General features: G+C 38.5%; 1 protein-coding gene across 3 annotated transcripts in view; it reads left to right on the top strand.

Annotated features, from left to right (window-relative positions):
- hps5 (HPS5 biogenesis of lysosomal organelles complex 2 subunit 2) overlaps positions 1-19429 on the top strand; it is a 61080-nt gene that overhangs the window by 19362 nt on the left and 22289 nt on the right. For all 3 annotated transcript variants that reach the window (XM_072592087.1, XM_072592085.1, XM_072592086.1), the window contains exons 6-14: positions 2270-2400; positions 5628-5843; positions 10353-10424; positions 10520-10608; positions 12411-12589; positions 13233-13391; positions 14867-15014; positions 15335-15458; positions 19008-19136. In XM_072592087.1, the coding sequence (XP_072448188.1) occupies positions 2270-2400; positions 5628-5843; positions 10353-10424; positions 10520-10608; positions 12411-12589; positions 13233-13391; positions 14867-15014; positions 15335-15458; positions 19008-19136 (1247 nt within the window). The remainder of the gene's footprint in view (positions 1-2269; positions 2401-5627; positions 5844-10352; positions 10425-10519; positions 10609-12410; positions 12590-13232; positions 13392-14866; positions 15015-15334; positions 15459-19007; positions 19137-19429) is intronic.

The following is a 19429-nucleotide window of genomic DNA, read 5'->3' as shown; positions in this document are numbered from 1 at the left end:
TAGGGAATAGAAGAATGGCAGGGAATCTAAACAAATGCTTTGCCTCTGTCTTTGCAGGGGAAGACTCAAGAAATAATTAAGATCCAGTCTGTAGTGAAAAGGTGGAACTGAAAGAAATTTGTTAGTAAGCAAAGTAATATTGGAGAAATTAATGAGACTGTAAGTTGACAAGTCTGCAGGATCTCATGATTTTCACTGTTAAAGTGTTGAAAGAAATGGCTCCAGAGATGTTAAATGTATAGGTGATCATTTTTCCAAATTCTTTTATTTCTGTAATGGTGCCTGTAGTTGCAAATGTAACCCCATAGTTTAAGAAAGGAGGGAGAAAACGAGACTGGGAATATCTGTTGGTCTGATGTTAGTAAAGAAAATACTGAAGTCTATTTTAAAGGATATGATTACTGGACGTTTAGAAAAGTTGTCTGATTAGAGAAGAGTTATCATGGATTTAGGAAGGAAAAGCACGTTTGACAAACGTGACAGATTGTTGTTTGGTCATTCAGAACTTGAGTGTTACTGATAAATGGCATTTTGTTATGGTGCTCTTGCCTAAGAAAGGATGTACTTGCTGAGGTCGTGCTGCAAAGGATACCAGACTGACTCCTAAAATGGTGGGATTGCCCTTTTGAGGAGGGGGATCTCAGAAGAATGAGAGGCGATCTCATAGAAACATACAAAATTTGTCAAAGGATAGAGAGGATGGATGCAGAAAGAATGTTTTATTCTGATGGTTGAGTCTAGAACCAGGTACTCAGTCTCAGAATAAAAGGTGAGCCATTTGTGACTGAGACAAAGACGATCTTCTTTCTTCAGAGGATTTAAACCTTTTGGAATTTCTGACACTGGAGGGCTCTGGAATTATTAATAATTATATAGTTATTAATCATTATTAATAAAGTTTGAGATAGAGTTTGATAGAATTATAGTGAAAAATTCCATCAAGACTATTAGGGATAGTTTGAGAAAGTGACTTTGAGCTTGATGATCAGCCATGATCTAAAATGATGGGAATGCCTATATTATAATGACCAAGTCAGAGGGACCAAATCTATTTTATCCAGTGATTTCAGCTGAAATGTTCGTATGTATGTATATGGTGCAGGATGCGATTGTGTGACAGCTCTGGTTTGAAGAGCCTGTCATCTTGATGTTGAGGCTCACTGAACAAAAGTCATTTGAATAAGGATTTGGAGAATACCAGTTTGTCAAATGCTGCCCCTCAGGGAATTGATGCATTCACGCGATGAAGTGGTGTGTGTGTGTGTGGTCGGGGAGGGGGGAGTGGTGGTCAGTGGTTGGGTTGGATTGGATTGGAGGAGCTGGGTAGAAGGTGCTTTGTCACTATTTCTTCAGATGGGTGCTAATATGCTGGGGATCAGTGCAGCTGTGCAGTTTACTGGATGAAGCTCATTGTGTTGGGTTGTGTTCTGGCTAAACATATTGGATTTTGTTTAAGCTGTGCCATGATTAAATGAATGTGATAATGATTGGCACGTGAAAATTTGTGGTCTTCCTGATTGAGGTATGTATGCCAGTTTTATGTGGTAAATCTAGGAGTTGAATGTGTATTAGTACATGTGAAAGACATTTCTAAAGTTGTATGATTACATAAAATTATTGTTGGAGTGCAGATTGTGTTCATTCTGATTTATTGTTTTGCTGTTATTTCCCTACTTGAGCTGCATTCTATTTTTAAATTGTCCTTCATCTAGGTTTCTCAATGCATTGTAAGATGTTGCAAAGGTTAAAGTAAAGGTAATTAAAGAAAAAGTTAACTAACTTAAATGACTAAGCGCTGCCAAGCTTAAGTCAGTCAGAAGAAAAGACTCGAAATAGGCAACAAAAACAGAAATTGCTGGAAAAGCTAGCAGGTCTGCTGACATCTGTGAAGAGAAATCAGAGTTCAAGCTTCAGGTCCGGTGACTCTGATTTCTCTTCACTGATGCTGCCAGACCTGAACTTTTCCAGCAATTTCTGTTTTTGTTTCTGACTTACAGCATCTGCAGTTCTTTCCATTCTTACTTGAAATATGTAGTTTGATAAATAGAATGTGTCAAGTATTAGTAATCAGTATTCTGGTGTTCTGAGTGCTTTAGTAACAATAATATAGATTTTGCTGGAGAGAGACGAGAAATGGCATAAGGAAAAGTTATTGGTCAATTAATTGATTCTGCACTTTATATTCGGGAAGGGGGTTAAAGATGCAAGAATTGGTGTTGCAAGATCTATGTAGAGACACCTTATTAATTGTTTTCTTATTCTGTCTTAGGCTGCTGCATTTGTGATGTTTCCAGTTCAAGTGATCACAATAGTGGACTCAAGAGTGGTGCAACTTGACTATCAGGAGGGTAGATTGTTGGTCTCATCTCTCACTCGTTGCTATCTGTGTGACACTGACAAGTATGTGCCAGTATTCCAAATATATTAAGACTTTAACTGCTGCATTGCAATTTTGGTTTTGAAGCATTTTTCATGTTTTTAAAGTGGAATATATCTGCTTATTAGCTTTATTAATTTTTAAGGTGTTGATTTCATTGAGATTTGTGCCATAGAATGTGGGCTGAGATTGCTGGAGGTCAACCAATGCCATCACCTCATTCACCTCAAACTGGGTATTGCAGTTTTCCCTGTCTTACTATAGAATATGGCAAGTCTGCTGGCTGAATTAACAAGGGCGTGACAATAGTATGGTTTTAAGAGGCGTATTTTGTCCTTTTTTTAAAGAGGTTTTGAGCTATAAATGATAAGCTATCTCCTCCAAGCTAATAATAAAACCATTTGTGAAGCTTTGGTCTTTTTTAAAACGTTAGAACAATATAAGCAGCATCAATGGGTGGAGTCTGGGTCCCAGGGTTTTAGCTTTCAGCAGATGTTGGGTTTTGAAGCTGGTTGTCGAAGCTGCTACATTGTTCTCTCTGTTTCATTTAAAAGTTTAGATTCTCCTCCCACTGCTAGAATTGCATGTGAGACAATCTGTTTTACTGAATTTGCCTTTGATAATGGTATATTTATGGGAAGTTATTATATTGGAACAGTTGTTGTTTAGTAGTTAAAGAATCTATTATTCTGTTAAGTTTTCCAATTGAATTAAGTTATTCAAATTCTTCCTTCTTTTGCTTGTGTTTTAACTATAGGGTAAGAATAAAGTGTGTTTTACTTAAATTTGAGTAGTGTAACCAATCAAATTACATCTGGAACACCGCACTTTACACTTGCCTTTAAAATAAGGAAAAGTTAAGGTGTAAGCTATCTCTGTGATATATTTGAAGGGGGTTTGGTCTGGACCGTAACAGGAGTTGCGTGTTTTGTTATAGAAAACCATTTAGTGAATGATACAACTGAAATCAGTCTTTGTGCAGCTGTACAAGCATTTAGTTTTGCAGTTACAGATTACTACCAAGAACCTCCTAATTTTAACAACCACAATTTAAAATCAGTATCTATTGAGAGGCTCTAACGAGTCCCAGGTTGATGTCACCACTAATCTACACAATTAATGATGAGATAAGTAAATGGGTAAACTTGTTATCTGATTAATAAACCCTTATTGCATTTGTTGATCTTGCTAGGAGGAGTAAACCCATGGCTACTACCATCTAGTAGGATGTGTGTAGCAGATATATGGAAACACCACCACCACCTGCAAGTTCTCCTCGAAGCAAGTCACCCATTGTGACTTGAAAATTTTCATCATTCCTTCAGTGTTGTTGGGTCAATATCCTAGGGATCCCTTCCTAAAGTAATTGTGGATCCTCCTGCATCAAATAGAGTATAATGGCTCAAGGATGCACTCACTACCTCCTTAAGGGCAAAAAAAGGATGAGTAATAAATCCTGGACCAGCCAGCGTTGCCCACGTCTTGTGAATGAATAAAACCAAAATGTATCAAGGGAGTGAAGATTAATGATGTGCTTTAGCTTGGAGGATCTCGATTTTCAATCATTCTGGCCACTTTACAGGGTCGGTCTTTTTTAAAAAAAAGGGTTTTTTTGTCATCTATACTCAATCACTCAACTTTTGCTCTAAGAGGTCACAATTCCTAATAGGTATAGTTTTTTTTGAGCACCATCCAGCTTTCTGAATTTTGCTGAGGTCATTTTTGATGTGTGAACCTATGGTGGATTTGAGTTATTTTTGGATGTTATTTGGCTATTAGAATCTGAGCTTGTTCTTGCTTGATGATATTTAGGTGATTATACAATAAAATTAATTGGTTAGTGCTCAACAATAAAGCTTTACCAATGTTCTCTTCCTCACCCACAATTCCAAGTCACTGAAGCTAGTTGTAAATTTATTAACTAGCTCATAACAGATTATAAATTAAGTGAAGGGCCTTCCATGTGTGCATGCCTTCAATGCTAAAGTGGCCATGTATTTAATCAACCTTTATATGCATAGTCACTCATGTTGCCAGTTGCTTAATGTGGTTCAGTAGAAGGTAAGCTGTCACAACTCTGAGATAACGCACTGGAAATCAAGCTCCATGGTTCCTGGAGTGTCACAAATATTAATTAATAGCCCCAGTTTACCAGAATGATGAACTTAGGGTGAAAGAAAACAATCACCAGGTTTCTGTACTTAATAAGAAAATAACTGTTTATTGTGGATAAATTGTCTTTAACCAGTGGCAGTTGGGATTTGCAATGAATAGTGAGTTAGCTGTTACTGGAAACTTTCTGATACTCCCATACAAGTGAGCAATACACATTTATGATGCTCTCTCTTTGCAGGCACTGGCACCACATACCATAGTTGCCGAGTCAGGAGCCAATCACAATATTGTTGAGAAGCAAAATTCAGATTCCATTAGCCGAGTGGTCACTACTGCACTGGCTGTCCCAGGAAGCGTGCAATATTATATACTACTCTCAAAGCACTTCAGTAAACATGGTTTTAAGTTTTGCTATCTCCTTGGTTTAAAGCAGCACATTCCTTTTATTTCCTCAAAATAAAGGAAAAAAGAAAATGTGATCTTTACTTTTGAAATTGCACTTCATATTTAGAATTTATTGCCTCAACCAAGAGTAAAAGACCTTTTCATGTTATAACAAGTCTAAAGATATTTTTCATAAGCAGTGAGACTGAAATGGTTTGAATGACGTTAGGTATTACCTTACATTCTGATAATGCTGACATTTTACATTGTCAGATGGACACTGGCATTGCAAATTTCCTATAATTCGCCAATTCAGGGTTAGGGTCTGGCTCCAGTTTTCTTTTGCTGATCTTCTTTTGCCAAAGCTGGTAACTAGGGTGGCTTTGTCTCTGAAATATTCTATTGCACTCAACAAGTTGAAAAAAAGAGAAGCACTAACAGATTTTCAATGTGAGAGAATTTGAGCAAGAACAGTTCTGGAATATATTGATTAGAAGTGATTGTACACCAATGGAGGAATTTTAACTTTCATGGATTTATGATATCTACAACCTGATAAAACTAAAGAAGAAGAAAGACCTTATGGTGCATTGGTAGTGTCCCTGACTAGTGAGCCAGGAGTCCTGGGTTCAAGGCCTTACCTGCTTCAGAGGTGTGTCATAACATCTCTGAACAAGTTGTTTTTTTTTACGAAATGTAAAATTGAAGAGGTTTGCAAACACATTCATTTTCAATTCTTCTTGGATGACAGAGAGAAGTTCTGGAAAATTGGGAACAAGGAGCGAGATGGAGAATTTGGAGCCTGTTTCTTACCAGGATCAAAGAATGCTGGATTCTCACAGCCACTGATATTCTGTGCACGGCCTGGTTCACGAATGTGGGAGGTGAACTTTGAGGGAGAGGTGCTGAGCACACATCAGTTTAAACAGTTATTGGGATCACCTTCACTTCCCATCATTTCTCACAGGTATTCAGTTGCAGAACTGTTTAGTATCACATTCATTTACTAAAATTGCTCATCAGAATGAAAAAAATGTCAAGGGTGAGAAAAAAAGTCATCAAACTCCTCTTTCTTGATTTTAACATTTGAAATCAGGCTTCCAGCTAAGTTTTCAATGCCTTTGAAATCTGTGCCATGACAGACTCAAATTTATTTTGCACATTTCTGCCACCACCTTATCGTATTTTCTACGCTCTTCATCACTGGTTGTCAAACAGTGTTTGTTTCATTTGCTGACTGCCACTGCAAAACTTCTGTTATTCTCATGGCCACAGTTTTTTTTTCTGTCTCCTTAAATATTTGTTATGTCTTTCAGTTATTCCCAATCGGAGCAGGTGCAGGCCATTAATTTAGATCATGACCCTTTGGTACCAACTTTCCTCTTTCCTCTTGACCCTTAACACCCTTCTTTAATTAAAATCTGATGATAGCTTATGATAACACAGTGGTAATGTCCCTACCTCTGAGTCACGAAAATCTGGGTTCAAGATTCATCTTCTCCAGAAATGAGTAATAACATCTCTGAATAGGTTGATTAGAAAATATTTTGAAATCTGTTGGTGTAAGTCTTGAAATTTCAGTTGATCCAGAATCCTCAGCCTTTTAGAAGTTTTAGGTTCCCATTCCTGCTTAACTGTTTCCTGAAAACAGTTTCAGACAATGACTTTATGTTCTACATTTCTCCAACAGAAAAAAAAAGTTTCATTATTCTTCCTGTTTCAAAACTCATTATCATTCTCAACTGAAATCCCCCATTCAAACTCCGGAAAATACAAACCAAATTTATGTAACCTCATAATTTAACCCTTTCAATTGTAGTGTGAAGAATTTGCACAGTCTACCTTCCAAATAGAGTATAATTTCTCTTAAGCTTGATGTCTAAAAATGGATACTGTATTTGAGATGAAGTCTGAAAAAGCTCGATGAATAACATAAGAATCCCTTCCTCACTTTTGCATTCTGATCCTCTATAAAAAGGCAAGCATTCCATTTGACATTTTTGGCACTACTGCCCTTAGTTTCCCAATGGAGAGAAGGCTTTCACAAAACTGAAGGAGGTAACGTCAGACTTACTCACATCTGTCTTTTCTATTGGTTTGTCTGTCCTTTTATTTTCCTCTACCACCTAACTTGGTGTCATCAGTAAACCTGAATAGACAACTGTCTCTGTCTTCATCCAAATCATTAGTGCATATGGTTAAAAAAACATTGAGGTTCCAGTACAATTTCAAGGGGAATACAACTTAGCATCTCACCAATTGGAGAAGTAACCCTTGATCCACCTCTCTGACTCCTACCTCCCATCAATTAGCGACAAGTGTCACCTCAAGTTCAGAATTTTTGGTAATGAGCTCCCGTGCAGAACCTTTTTCTGGAAGGGTATTAGACAAACCCCTATCCTTCATGTAGGTGATCTCTTCAAAACAATACATTAATCAGAAATAATCCACTCATCACAAATCTATGTTTAGTCTCTTTATTTGAACTGATATTTGCCCACAGATTCAATCGCAAAATCATAAAGTCATACAGCATGGAAACAGGGCGGCATGGTGGCTCAGTGGTTAGCACTTCTGCCTCACAGCATCAGGGTCCCAGGTTCAATTCCAGCCTCGGGCAACCGACTGTGTGGAGTTTGCACATCCTCCCAGTGTCTGCGTGGGTTTTCTCTGGGTGCTCCGGTTTCCTCCCACAGTCCAAAGACGTGCAGGTCAGGTGAATTGGCCATGCTAAATTGCCCATCGTGTTAGCTGCATCAGTTAGAGGGAAATGGGTCTGGGTGGGTTACTCTTCGGAGGGTTGGCATGGACTTGTTGGGTGGAAGGGCCTGTTTCCATACTGTAGAGAATCTAATCTAAACAGACCCTTTGGTCCAACCATAACCCCAAACTAAACTAGTTTCATCTGCCTCGCTTGGACCTAATCCCTCCAAACATTTCTTATTCACATACTTACCTAAATGTCTTTTAAATTTTGTAACTGTACCTGCATTCACTACTTCCTGTAGAAGTTCATTCCACACACCGTTTTTTTAAAAAATTGCCCTTGTCTTTTTTTTTAAATCCTTCTCTCACCTTAAAAATATGCCTCCCCATCCTACGGAAAAGACACTTGCCATTCACCTTATCTATGCCTTTTGTGCCTCTGTCTCTGAAATAGTTAATTTAACTTCACAACTGTTGTCAATAAACTGACAAGCTTCCTGTTTTCGCTTCTCAGAAAATTTCAAATGTTTTTTTTAATGCACAGGCCATACCTGAATCTAGAGTGCTGTACAAAATTATAACTAGTACATTTGCAATTTCCTCAGCTATTCCTTTTAACATGTATTCACTATATTCATGTAATGAAGATAACAATGTTTTCATTATTCATTTCATGCATGTTCTTTCTTATACTCTTGATACTGAACTGCAGTCTTCACTGGTCCTGCTCACTTCTTTGAGTTCTGCCTGTAACTTGTATGGGGCCATTACTGATGACTATAAAATTCAAAAAACTCTCTGTCCCGTAAACTAACCTTTTAAACCTATCATTTAAGTGAAACACCTAGATGCATTTTCATCTCTTTTTTCACCCCCTCCAAAAAAGGACAACGCTTTGGCCCCATGGTTTCCTGTTGGAGCTTGTTATATCTATGTTTCACTCTGGTAATGTATTTAAGTCCAAATGCCTGTTTTGAGCATTAAGTGCAAACTCCTAGTTTCTAGTTGTCAAAGGATTATTTGGGTTCAGTTGATTAACATACCTAAAATATTGAAAACTTTGCTAAAGTATCACCAAGTTACATTATTCCCAGCTTTTCTTAAAAGTGTTCTTATTATAATTATTTATTATATCATTCTGTGGCAGATCCTCTTTACTCTCAATGCATCATACTGCAGATAAGGTGAAGAATTGCTGTTTATTAGTTATTACCCTTATGTTTCCTATACCCCGGTCAGTTGCTCCAATCATCTTCTAAGCTACCTGCCAGTAGCCTTGGGTTATCTGTCCTATGTTGCATTGCCTGATTTTAATGACCATTTACTTGTTCCTTGCTATTTGTTGACCATCCCTCTGTTATATTTGATGAAATTCAAGTTCATAGAGTCAGAGAGATGTACATCATGTTGTACATCACTATGCCCTCTAGTTCTGGACTCCCCCAACCCAGGGAAAATACCTTCTCTATTTATCCTGTCCATGCCACTGATGATTTTATAAACATCTATAAGGTCACCCCTCCACCTTTGAAGCTCCAGCCTGTTCAGCCATTCCCTATAGTTCAAATCCTCCAACCCTGACAACATCCTTGTAAACTTTGCTGAACTCTTTCAAGTTTCATAACATCCTTCCAATAGGAAGGAGACCAGAATTGCACGCAATATTCCAACAGTAGCCTAACCAATATCCTGTACAGCTACAACATGACCTCCCAACTCCTGTACTCAGTACTCTGACCAATAAAGGAAAGCATAAAATGCCTTCTTCACTATTCTATCTACCTGCAACTTCACTTGCAAGGAGGTAAGAACCTGCACTCCAAGGTCTCTTTGTTCAGCAACACTCTGTAGAACCTTACCATTAAATGTATAAGTCCTGCTAAAATTTGCTTTCCCAAAATGCAGCACCTCACATTTATCTAAATTAAACTCCATCTGCCACTCCTCAGCCCGTTGGCTCATCTGATCAAGATCCCGTTGTTATTTGAGGTAACCTTCTTCGCTGTTCACTCCACTGCCAAATTTGGTGTCATCTGCAAACTCACCGTCTATACCTCTTATGATCACATCCAAATCATTTCTATAAATGACGAAAAGTCAAGAACCCAACACCAATCCTTGTGGCACTCCACTGGTCACAGGCATTCAGTCTGAAAAACAACCCTCCAGCAGGTGACTTCTGTGGCTGAAGTGTTATTCTGTAGCTATGTCTTTTGCAACTCTGTGTACTTTGAGCTAATTTGTGATGCAGTCCACAAGCTGTGCTTTGACTCTGCAAAACCTTTAACTTTGAATCATTCTCACGTACACCATGATGTCAGATTCTTGTTAAAATCTAAATATATAACTTGTCCCGAATTCCCCTTCGCTAGTAGGCCCATCATTCCATTTATATCATAAAGCTATTTCTACTGAAAGCAATTCATAATATCTAATTCTCTTGGTACTCAATTTGTCCCATTTCTGCTGTGGAGTCGCTTCAGTGTCATGGACAGTGTGAAATATGTATGTTCATAGTTGTCGACATTTTTCTAGCATAGATTTTTTTTTGTATAATTGTGATGAATCTGACCCAAGTGAAGGAGATGCTTTTTGACAATTGCTGCCAGGATTGGATTTTTTCTTTGGGTTGTTTGCAGTTGTCTGAGTTGCCTCCAATGGGATGTTTTGATGTGTCAAATACAATAGGCACAACTCTCAACCTATACTTTTTTTTTGCTTGCATTTAACTGTCGGACTCATTCAACAAAATGTTCCATTACTTTTTCAGATCAGAGTTACACTACAACATGACTTCCAGTTCTCCACAATCCATCTCTTTTCCCAAGCTCGTGTGTTTGAGGTAAGAAGCAAGAAAATGGAAGGTGCACAAGGTGCTGAATAGTTATTACATAACAATATTAACATTATATATTTCTATTTTTTCCCCTCCTGCAGTGAGAATTATGTTCTGAGCTGGACAGACCGAGGGATCTATGTGTTTGTTCCACAGAGTGTTCAGGTCTTGCTCTGGAGTGAGCTGAAAGGTGAGACATTGAAGTGGTTGCACTTTCATTGTGTTGTGATGGAGTTGTGTTTTATTTCTTTTGTCTTTGAAATAGATTCATACTATTTTCCCCTGCTCTGCCAATGTCATTTGCTTGTTGGGACTCTGTTTTTACTGGAGAAGTGGGGGAAGGAATTCTTCAGATATGTCTTAAGCAGTTACTGTGACAAGTCATTCAACTGTGAGGGTTGCTTAGTTTAGACAATCCTGCCATCATGGAGTAGGACTAACTGAACTAAACATTGAAAGAGCCGGTACAAACCCAATGGGTAGAATGGGGTCCAGTTATGCTGTACTATTCAACAATCCTACTTCCGAGACTCCAGGGTGCTTTTGATCACTTTTGCATAACCTTTTCATCATCTTCAGCAATATACTTTCAGACATAACCTGTTTGCTGCCTTGCAGAGCAATATCCTTTGCGGTTTGTTGATTATTTGGATTTTAGTGACGTGTAGTCTCTTCTGGTGTTGTCCCTAATTGTTTTTTTGTTTCCGATTTCCAATAACAAGTGATGTTGAAAAGGTCAGCATTTCTGGGGGCAACAGTCATGAAATATCTGCTACACTCAGCTGAAACAATGAGTTTCCACTATGTACAAGAAAATGGCTGCTAGAAAAATGTCTGCAACTATAAACATACATTTTTCATAATATTCATTAGTGTTCAATCTGCTCAGTATCTGCAATGCTGTTGGGAGCGGGTTTGAGGTTTTTTTTTGGCCCAGCCGGAGAGAAGGCGCTGTGATGTAGCTCCAAGTAAAGATGTCTGATCTGAAGGGAGATTGCAATTGGTGATGTTCCTGTGCATCTGCTGACCTTGACCTTCAGGTGTTACAGGGGTGATAGAGCTGGATTTATGGGGGTTGAGACTGAGCACAAGTAGGCCGTTCTCAAGCCCTTCCACTACACCATTTATTTTTCCTGCCACGTGTTAATTTGTTTAATCATTTCATTTCTATGCTCACTGGCATGAAATGCTGGAAAGGATCTTGAAGTTGAGATGGTATTCTTCGCGATCATGCTTTTCAATCTCTTCCCTAAAACTCTAAGCTACAATTTGCATCTCATCCCTCATTCTAACTATGCTGTTGGTACCAATGTAAACCATGACATCTGACTGTTCACCCTTCTCCAAAATTATGAACTGCAGTTTGTCAGAGATATTCTTGACCTTGGCACCAAGAAGGCTGCATCCAATTCCAGAATTATACTTAGGGCCAGGATCGCAGTCACAGGTGACAGGGTAGGCCATTTTAGCCTGAGATAATGAAAATGTTCTTTACTCAATGGGTGGTGAATGTGTGGAATTCTTTACCCCAGAAAGCTGTGGAGGCTAAATTTCTGAATATGTTCAGGAAAGATAATATTAAGAGTCAGTTATTTCTTGAGTGGAGTCTCCACCCACCTGATATTGAATCAACCACGTACTCGCCTTAAATCCTTCCTACCCGGCATAGTAACCTATTGATGAGAGGACCCCCAGTAGTCATTTACTTGTACAGAGATAATCAGAGCTCCTTTCCTCAGTAGAAAAACAAATTCTTGTTTAAGTCGCTAGAAATCATGAGCCAAAGATGGAAAACCCCTCTCAACCTATTCCATTTGAGGATGGAATATGAATTTATTTTTGCATCTAAGAGAAGGAACACCATATTTAAGGTGGTTTGTCTGTGTAATACACCTGAAGGTGCACTGTTGTGCAAACCTTAGCATGTTTCCTTTAAGTCCTGACTCTCTGGTCACTGATTTGGCTTCATTTATCTCCTCATTTTATTTTCAGATATACAGACTATTGCTGTTTACAAGAATGAACTCTTCTGTCTCCATGGCGATGGGCGGGTAACTCACCTGTGTTTGTTGTCAGGAGAGCGATGTGTAGAACGTCTGCTTCGGCGCGACATGTGGACTCTCTCTGCACAAGTCTGTTGTCTCTTCCAACACTGCGTTACTGCAAGCAGGGTGAGGACCTGCTGCCAGGGTGACAGTTGAATTTGGGCACCTTGGGCTTACAATAGGTTTTTGGTATTTGTTACTTCTGGCCTCCCTAAAGCAATATTAAAGATCCATTTTAATGAAAGACTAAAGTAGAAATCCTTCTACTAAAAATTCCAAGTATGCATTTTAAGGGTTGGTATGTGGGAGGGATTTTATACTGTGCACATTCAGATGTTCGTCTGTATGGTTAGAGTATTAGTGATCATGTACTTGGGTTAATACGTGACTTCCCTGCAATGTTAGGATTACAAGGTAACATATCCCTACTATGTGTAGATTGTGTAAGGATGTAATTATATGCGCCACTGTTGCATAGTGGTCTCTGTATTATCCAGCAATTGTTGTAAAGTTGAAGTGAGCAGAGTGCGATGGATAATGACGATAAATAATAATAGTCATTGTGGGAAGTGGTGCAATATAGTCATTTTTAAATGGATAGTCCTGCTTTGAAAATATTTATTTAATAAAAGAGATCTATGAATGGTACCATTTGAGGAATTGAGCATTGAATAGTCCTATGTAGGGGAATGGCCTCCAAATTGCAGTTTTGATAATGAGCTTTGTTGTCTTGTGGCAATGGCCTTATCGTTGGTGCTCATCTTTTCAGGCCCGTAAGCTGCTGCCTGTGGACAAACTGGAACACCTGAAGACACAACTGGATGCTGCCACACAAAGCCACCTTATTGCCCGGTTGGAGGAGATTTTGTTGAAGTTGGAACCCTTTGACTCAGCCTGTAGCAGCCGCCGGAGCAGCTTTTCTTCTCATGTAATGGTCTTCCACTTAATGCAGTCTTTAAGTTCTTCCCAGATCACTGGTTTTTAGTTTAGAGCGGGGGTTTTATGGTGCATGACAATAATTGTTATGTGTTGAACTTGAACATATCCTGTTGTTAGTCAGCTTTAGCTCTTGAGAAAATATCTGTCTGTTTCAGAACAAACTTGGTGGGTAAGTCTGCTATTCTGCGTTGTTTGTTTAACTGTCAGGTCTGTGTTGAGTAGGCTGATCTCCTGACATGAATGAGAGAAGCAATCAGCTTAGCCTCTGCCTGATAATTTATTGCCAAGTGACTTTCATTGGAAAGCAACTAAGATTTTTGGTTTTGCTGGTGCTGCTGTTAAGAGTTGAGCCACGTATTGACATGCATCGTCCAAGTGTTGTCGAACAGGATTTCTGTGCTCACCATTTATGTGGTGATCATGTCTCCATACAGGTATTCACCACATGATGTAAAATGTGTACAATACAATTCAAACAAATGTACCTGTTTTGAAAACAGGTTTGAGATTTTAAACCTTCTGTAATCGAGATCAATATACCCAGGAGAAGGGTATCGATCGAACTTTGCAATCCAGCTATTTCATAAAGCATCCAACTGTACGTACTCTCAAAGGATGGTGACAATCTGTTAATTGTGTTTTGTTTCTAATAGTGTGTCTCGCTTTATATCATTTTATTGGAATTTGTACTAGGAGACTGGGAGGGTTAAAGAATCACCAAATTTCTATCTGTATATTTGCATCTCCATTCCCACGCTTGATTTACTAAGCCACCTGCTATTTCCGAACCTAACGTGGATAATTAATAGATCTTTTCCTGAAATGTTTCTTTTCCTATTACACAAAGTACTCTTCCTTTCAATTACTCTTTTCAACAAATCTATTAAGGTGAAAGCTGAGCTCATCTGCATGTTGCTGTGCCACCTAACTTGCCAGAATTGCACATTTCCACTCTCATTTGCTGCCACGTAGTACTTTCAGAGGCTTGTGCACGAGAACTATTTTGTGAAAACGGCCAAATATAAGCTAATCAAAACCAATTTTTCCAGTTAGCATATCAGGGTTTCTGAAGTAACTCATGAGGACAAGTTGGACTGCTGTCCTTTGAAAGGCCAGCGTACTTTCATTGTGCTTCACTCAGCAGTCTCACGGTTCTAACTGAGTCCTCATTTAGGGACAGGCACAGAACAGAGTGAGACAGGTAACAAACAGTGTGGGTGATGTTTCTTGTTTCATTAAGTTGATTTTTCAGCTTGTTAATTATTATGAACCCAACAAATGAACTACAAGTAGTTCTTCTATAACATGGTTGCGTTCTTGTGCAACCCCACATTTTAGAATATTTGCACTTTATAACAGTGCTTAGTATTACTAATATAATTATGTTAGAGCCAATACACATTTTAAAAGTTTGCGCTTTTTTTTCGCAGCTTCTCAAGATTTTACATTTTGATTGTTTTTCAGGAGAGTTTTAATGTCCTAGATTCAGGTATTTATCGTGTGATTAGTCGTCGAGGCAGCCAATCAGATGAGGACTCTGGTTCATTGCACAGCCATCTATCTGAGGAGGAGAGGCTGAGGGAATTTACTTCAGTACAGGAGGAAGAACAAGGTATGTCCTCCTTAGGGAGGACAATTAAACTGGGGCTAAATCTGTGCTTTGCTGGAACTCAGCTTGATTTACTTAAATGAGGACAGTGCCATTGAGAAATGCCGTACAGAAATTTAGCTAATTTGTCAGTTCAAAAGAAACGTACTATTAAATTCATCTTTACAACACTGAAAATTGAAAATACTGCTCAGAGCATTTATTTGTTACATTCTTTACTACATCTAATGTTGTAGCACATCACCTGGTCTGTGGTTTGACCTGTACCAATTGGGAGGAGTGCGGTTCTCCATTGATCTTTTGTTTTTGTTTCCATTTGTTAGACAATGTTTCCCATTCATCCTTGAATATTGAAGGTGATCGGAGTGAGACACTGATTCCATTTCATCTTCCATTATCATTCCGTTCCACATCTTCACGAGTCTCTTTACAGGCTATGAAGGAAAGGTAACCTTAATTATTTACTACTGACGCTATTACAATTTTTGACATGTGGCCCCAATGAACACTCTGACTGGTAATGACAGTGTGTAACTGAATCAGAGGAATCTGAAATTGATTCCTCATATGTACCTGCTGGGCAAGGTAGACAAAATTTAAGGAATTTTATTTTGGTGCAACTTTACGAAGAGGGGAAAGAACATCGGCTACTGACTACTTCTGGAATGTGCGAAGAAGTTAGGTGAGGACAGTATTAGGTTTTACTGTTGTGTGCCAATGGTCAAATAGCTTGCTAGCACTTGCTATTTCGTCTAATGTGAACAGTGGGAGTTTTGTTATGATTAGGTAAGGAGGAATGGATTGAATTTCCCATACATTTTTAATCCTGAATTGCTTGTAAAAGGTGTTAAAATTTGGAAGATGGACCTACCAGTCTAGTTCATCGACTTCTTGTACAGGATTAGCTAGTTAGGTTTTCTTGAGCTTTTAACAAAGAGGTCAGAGTTACTATTCTGAAAATTACCCAGATAAAAACATTAGATGTATTAATATAAATTCCAAAACATACACACATGCTTGTAATCCATGCACACAATGATACTTAAAATGTAGAGAAAGACAAATTTGACTAAATACAAAGTCAAAAAACTGGTCACTGTGTATGGCTTGTATACTGGTCTGCTTGTACTTCGCTAGCTTTTGCTTCTTAACTGAGGTGATGTTTCAAAAATTGGTTATCGAGTCCCTTTCTCCTCTAGATGTTACTGCAGAAACTCAAAAGCTTTACCTGACTCTACGCCTGTAGACAATAGACAGGGGAGGACAAAGCAGCATCTCTCTCCTGCTGGTATCTCTCTCCCAACCCAAGACCATATACATACGTACAGCTTGGTTAGTTACGTGACTTCTCTCTAACTGCATTTAGAAGTTCAAAAATTAGCTTGGGTTAGCTCATGTCAGCAGTCATTTTAAATTTCTTATCCCAAGATGGTTTAGATTCAGTGTACTGGTACAGATTTAAAATCTCACTTTTGATAAGGTAGCAAAGAGGATGTTTATATGTCTCCATATGTTAGAATGTGACTTCCTCAATGAGGCAAATTGGCAACCATGAAATATAGCATCTATATATCCCTTTAGTTCTGAAAGTGGGGCAAGTGTCTTTTCTTTTCTTAAAAAAAAGTCTTCCAGTGTAAGTCCAGCTGCTTAAATTGAAAAATTAATATTTGATGTAGCACATCTACATGATGAAGCACATCAGGGATGATTGGTATCTGTGAAGCAAGACCCCTCAGAAATGAGCAGGAGGGGGAAAACATTGACCTAAAAATAAACTAGTCTTTGTTTTGTATTTACTTAATTTTTCATATAATCAATATATTTATTATTCTCCTTAAGTTTTGTTTTCAGCTGTGAAATGAGATTGCATAGAATAAGCCTGCATTCCATTTAAGCCTCCATTTAAGTGGTTGTGTATTTTTGAAATCTTCTACCATAGAGTGTTGTGGATACTCCATTATTGAGTATCTTCATGATGAGTGTCCTTAAAGACTGAAAGGAATATGGGTACGGTGCAGGAACGTGTTGAGGTATAGGTCAAAAAGCCACATCACCAAGTCTAGCTCCTGTTCTGATGCGCTTATGAAGATCCCAATAAACATAGGAACATTGGAAAAGGAGTAGGCCATTCTGCCCCTCGAGCCTGCTCCACCACTCATTAAAATCATGGCTGACCTGTGGCCTAGCTCCATCTGCCTGCCTTGGCCCATTTCCTTTCATATCCTTGCTTAATAAAAATTTGTCTATGTCAGATTTAAATTTAACAATTGCATTAGCATTGACTGCCGTTTGAGGAAGAGCATTCCAAACTTCCACTACTCAGCATGTTAAAGTGCTTTCTAACAGCCCTCCTCAATGACTTGGCCCTAATTCTTCAACAACACTCCCTTCGTTCTAGGATTAGACAAATTAGCCTTTTATTCTCGAGCATTTAGAAGAATGAAGGGTGACCCAATCAAGGTTTTCAGGATATTAACAGGGAAAGATGGGATAGGTAAAGATAAACTATCTTAAAGATAATTTGTCTAATCTCTCCTCATAATTTAACCCCTGAAATCCAGGGATCATCTTTGTAAATCTGTGTTGAACTCTCCCCAGTGCCAAAATACCTCTGTGTATGACCTGGATCTGCTCTCAGTACTCTCAATGGGGTCTAACCAGTGTTGTGCGCATCTGCATCATATTATTCCAGCCCTTCAGATATAAAGGCCAGCATTCCATTCTTCACTATTTTCTGCACTTGTTTGTGGCATTTTAAAGAACTATCTCGTTGGGCATCCACTCTATTTAACTTTGTGCTTTGTCTAAAAAATATCCGATCTGTCCTTCTGTCAGTCCGGAATGAATAACCTCACTTATATCAGAATCCATCTGGTAAAACTTTGCCCATTGCCCATAAACTATAAATATCCTGTTGTAATTTTATGCTGTTGTCAACATTTTCTACAACGCTGCCCAAATTTTTGTTCATAAACAAATTTGGATGTTTGACTTTTTTATGTCTTTATTCAAGTCGTTAACGAATATTGTGAATAACTCACACCCCAACACAGATCCCTGCAGGGCACTACTGGACATATCCTGCTAATTTGAGTACTTACCCATAATTCAACTGTTTTCTGCCACTCAAAACAATTTTCCTATCTATGTCGGTAATTTACTCTCAATTCTGTGGGCTTCCACCTTTTATAAACAACATCCTCTATCCACCATCTTTATCACCTCTCAAAAAACTGAGGTTTGTCAGGCATGACCTACCCTTCATGAATCAATGCTGACTTTGTGATTAACTTTAATTTTTTGAGGTGATCAGTTACTGTGTCCTTTAAAACAGAATCCAACAATTTCCCTGCCACAAATGTAAGGCTAACTAGAAGCAGCATTAATGTAACTAATTGTAGCCTTGCTGATTTTACTTGCCAAGGAGTAGTAAAACTCTATTGGTCAGGTTCTGGAGGTCTTTTTCCACATGGTGAGCTGTCACACTTCTGATGGAACAGATGCACAAATGCAAATAATCTCTTGCATGTCTGTTTTCAGAAGACAGTAAGTATCTAGGAATGTCTTGAGGGAACTTGGCACATATACAAACCCAGAACAATTTCGTTTGTGTCAGGCAGCTGAAAGAGGGGGCACAAGGATTATGAGCAGCAAGCTTAGAACAAATGTCAAAGCATTCCTTTTTATCTAAAGGGTGGCATTGGCTGGGATATCCTGCTGGCAAGGGTGCCCTGTACTACAAGATTTCAAACATAGAGAAAACTAACTGGCATCTGTCATGGGAGGGATAGGTAACATTGCACTTGGGAAGGTCGAGATCAGATAGGGTGAGGAGTCATCTTCATCAAGCATATCCTGTGATTGATGCAATGAGGGCCAGCAAGATAACTATTTCTTGCCTGTTTAAACCTAAAAGCATGTCAGATAAGATGTCCTGTGTCTCTGAAGAAGCAACACCTTGCATGTTTCTCTTGAACCTTTTGACCTGTTTTACAGTGTCTCCAGCTTTGTCAGGAAAACAAAAGAAACTATCAGTACATTTCATCCCAACTCTGACTTTCGATTCAAATCAGACATAAAAGATAGTGAGCCTCTCCAGGCACAAATGGAGGACCTGGAGCGCAGGTAAGAAAAAACATTTATCTCAAGCAATTTAGCCACCGTTATCGTGGAATAATAATAATACATACTAATATTTATCTGAAACCAGAACCTTATCCTTTTTGGACTCATTTTGTACCCTAAGTTAGTTCTCTTGCTGTCAGCTAAATTAACATGGGAGACATTCCTAGTTGTGTACTTACTATAAGTCAGTATTTATTTTCTCCTATATTTTTTAACCATTCCTAAACTGAAGGCAACAATTTATTCCAGGAACACATTTCCTGTTTGGTCAGTTCCATTGGCTGTTCTTTGTG

Source organism: Chiloscyllium punctatum, chromosome 22, assembly GCF_047496795.1.
Source record: "Chiloscyllium punctatum isolate Juve2018m chromosome 22, sChiPun1.3, whole genome shotgun sequence".
Taxonomy (NCBI): Eukaryota; Metazoa; Chordata; class Chondrichthyes; order Orectolobiformes; family Hemiscylliidae; genus Chiloscyllium; species Chiloscyllium punctatum.
This window is presented reverse-complemented; position numbering and strand designations above follow the sequence as displayed.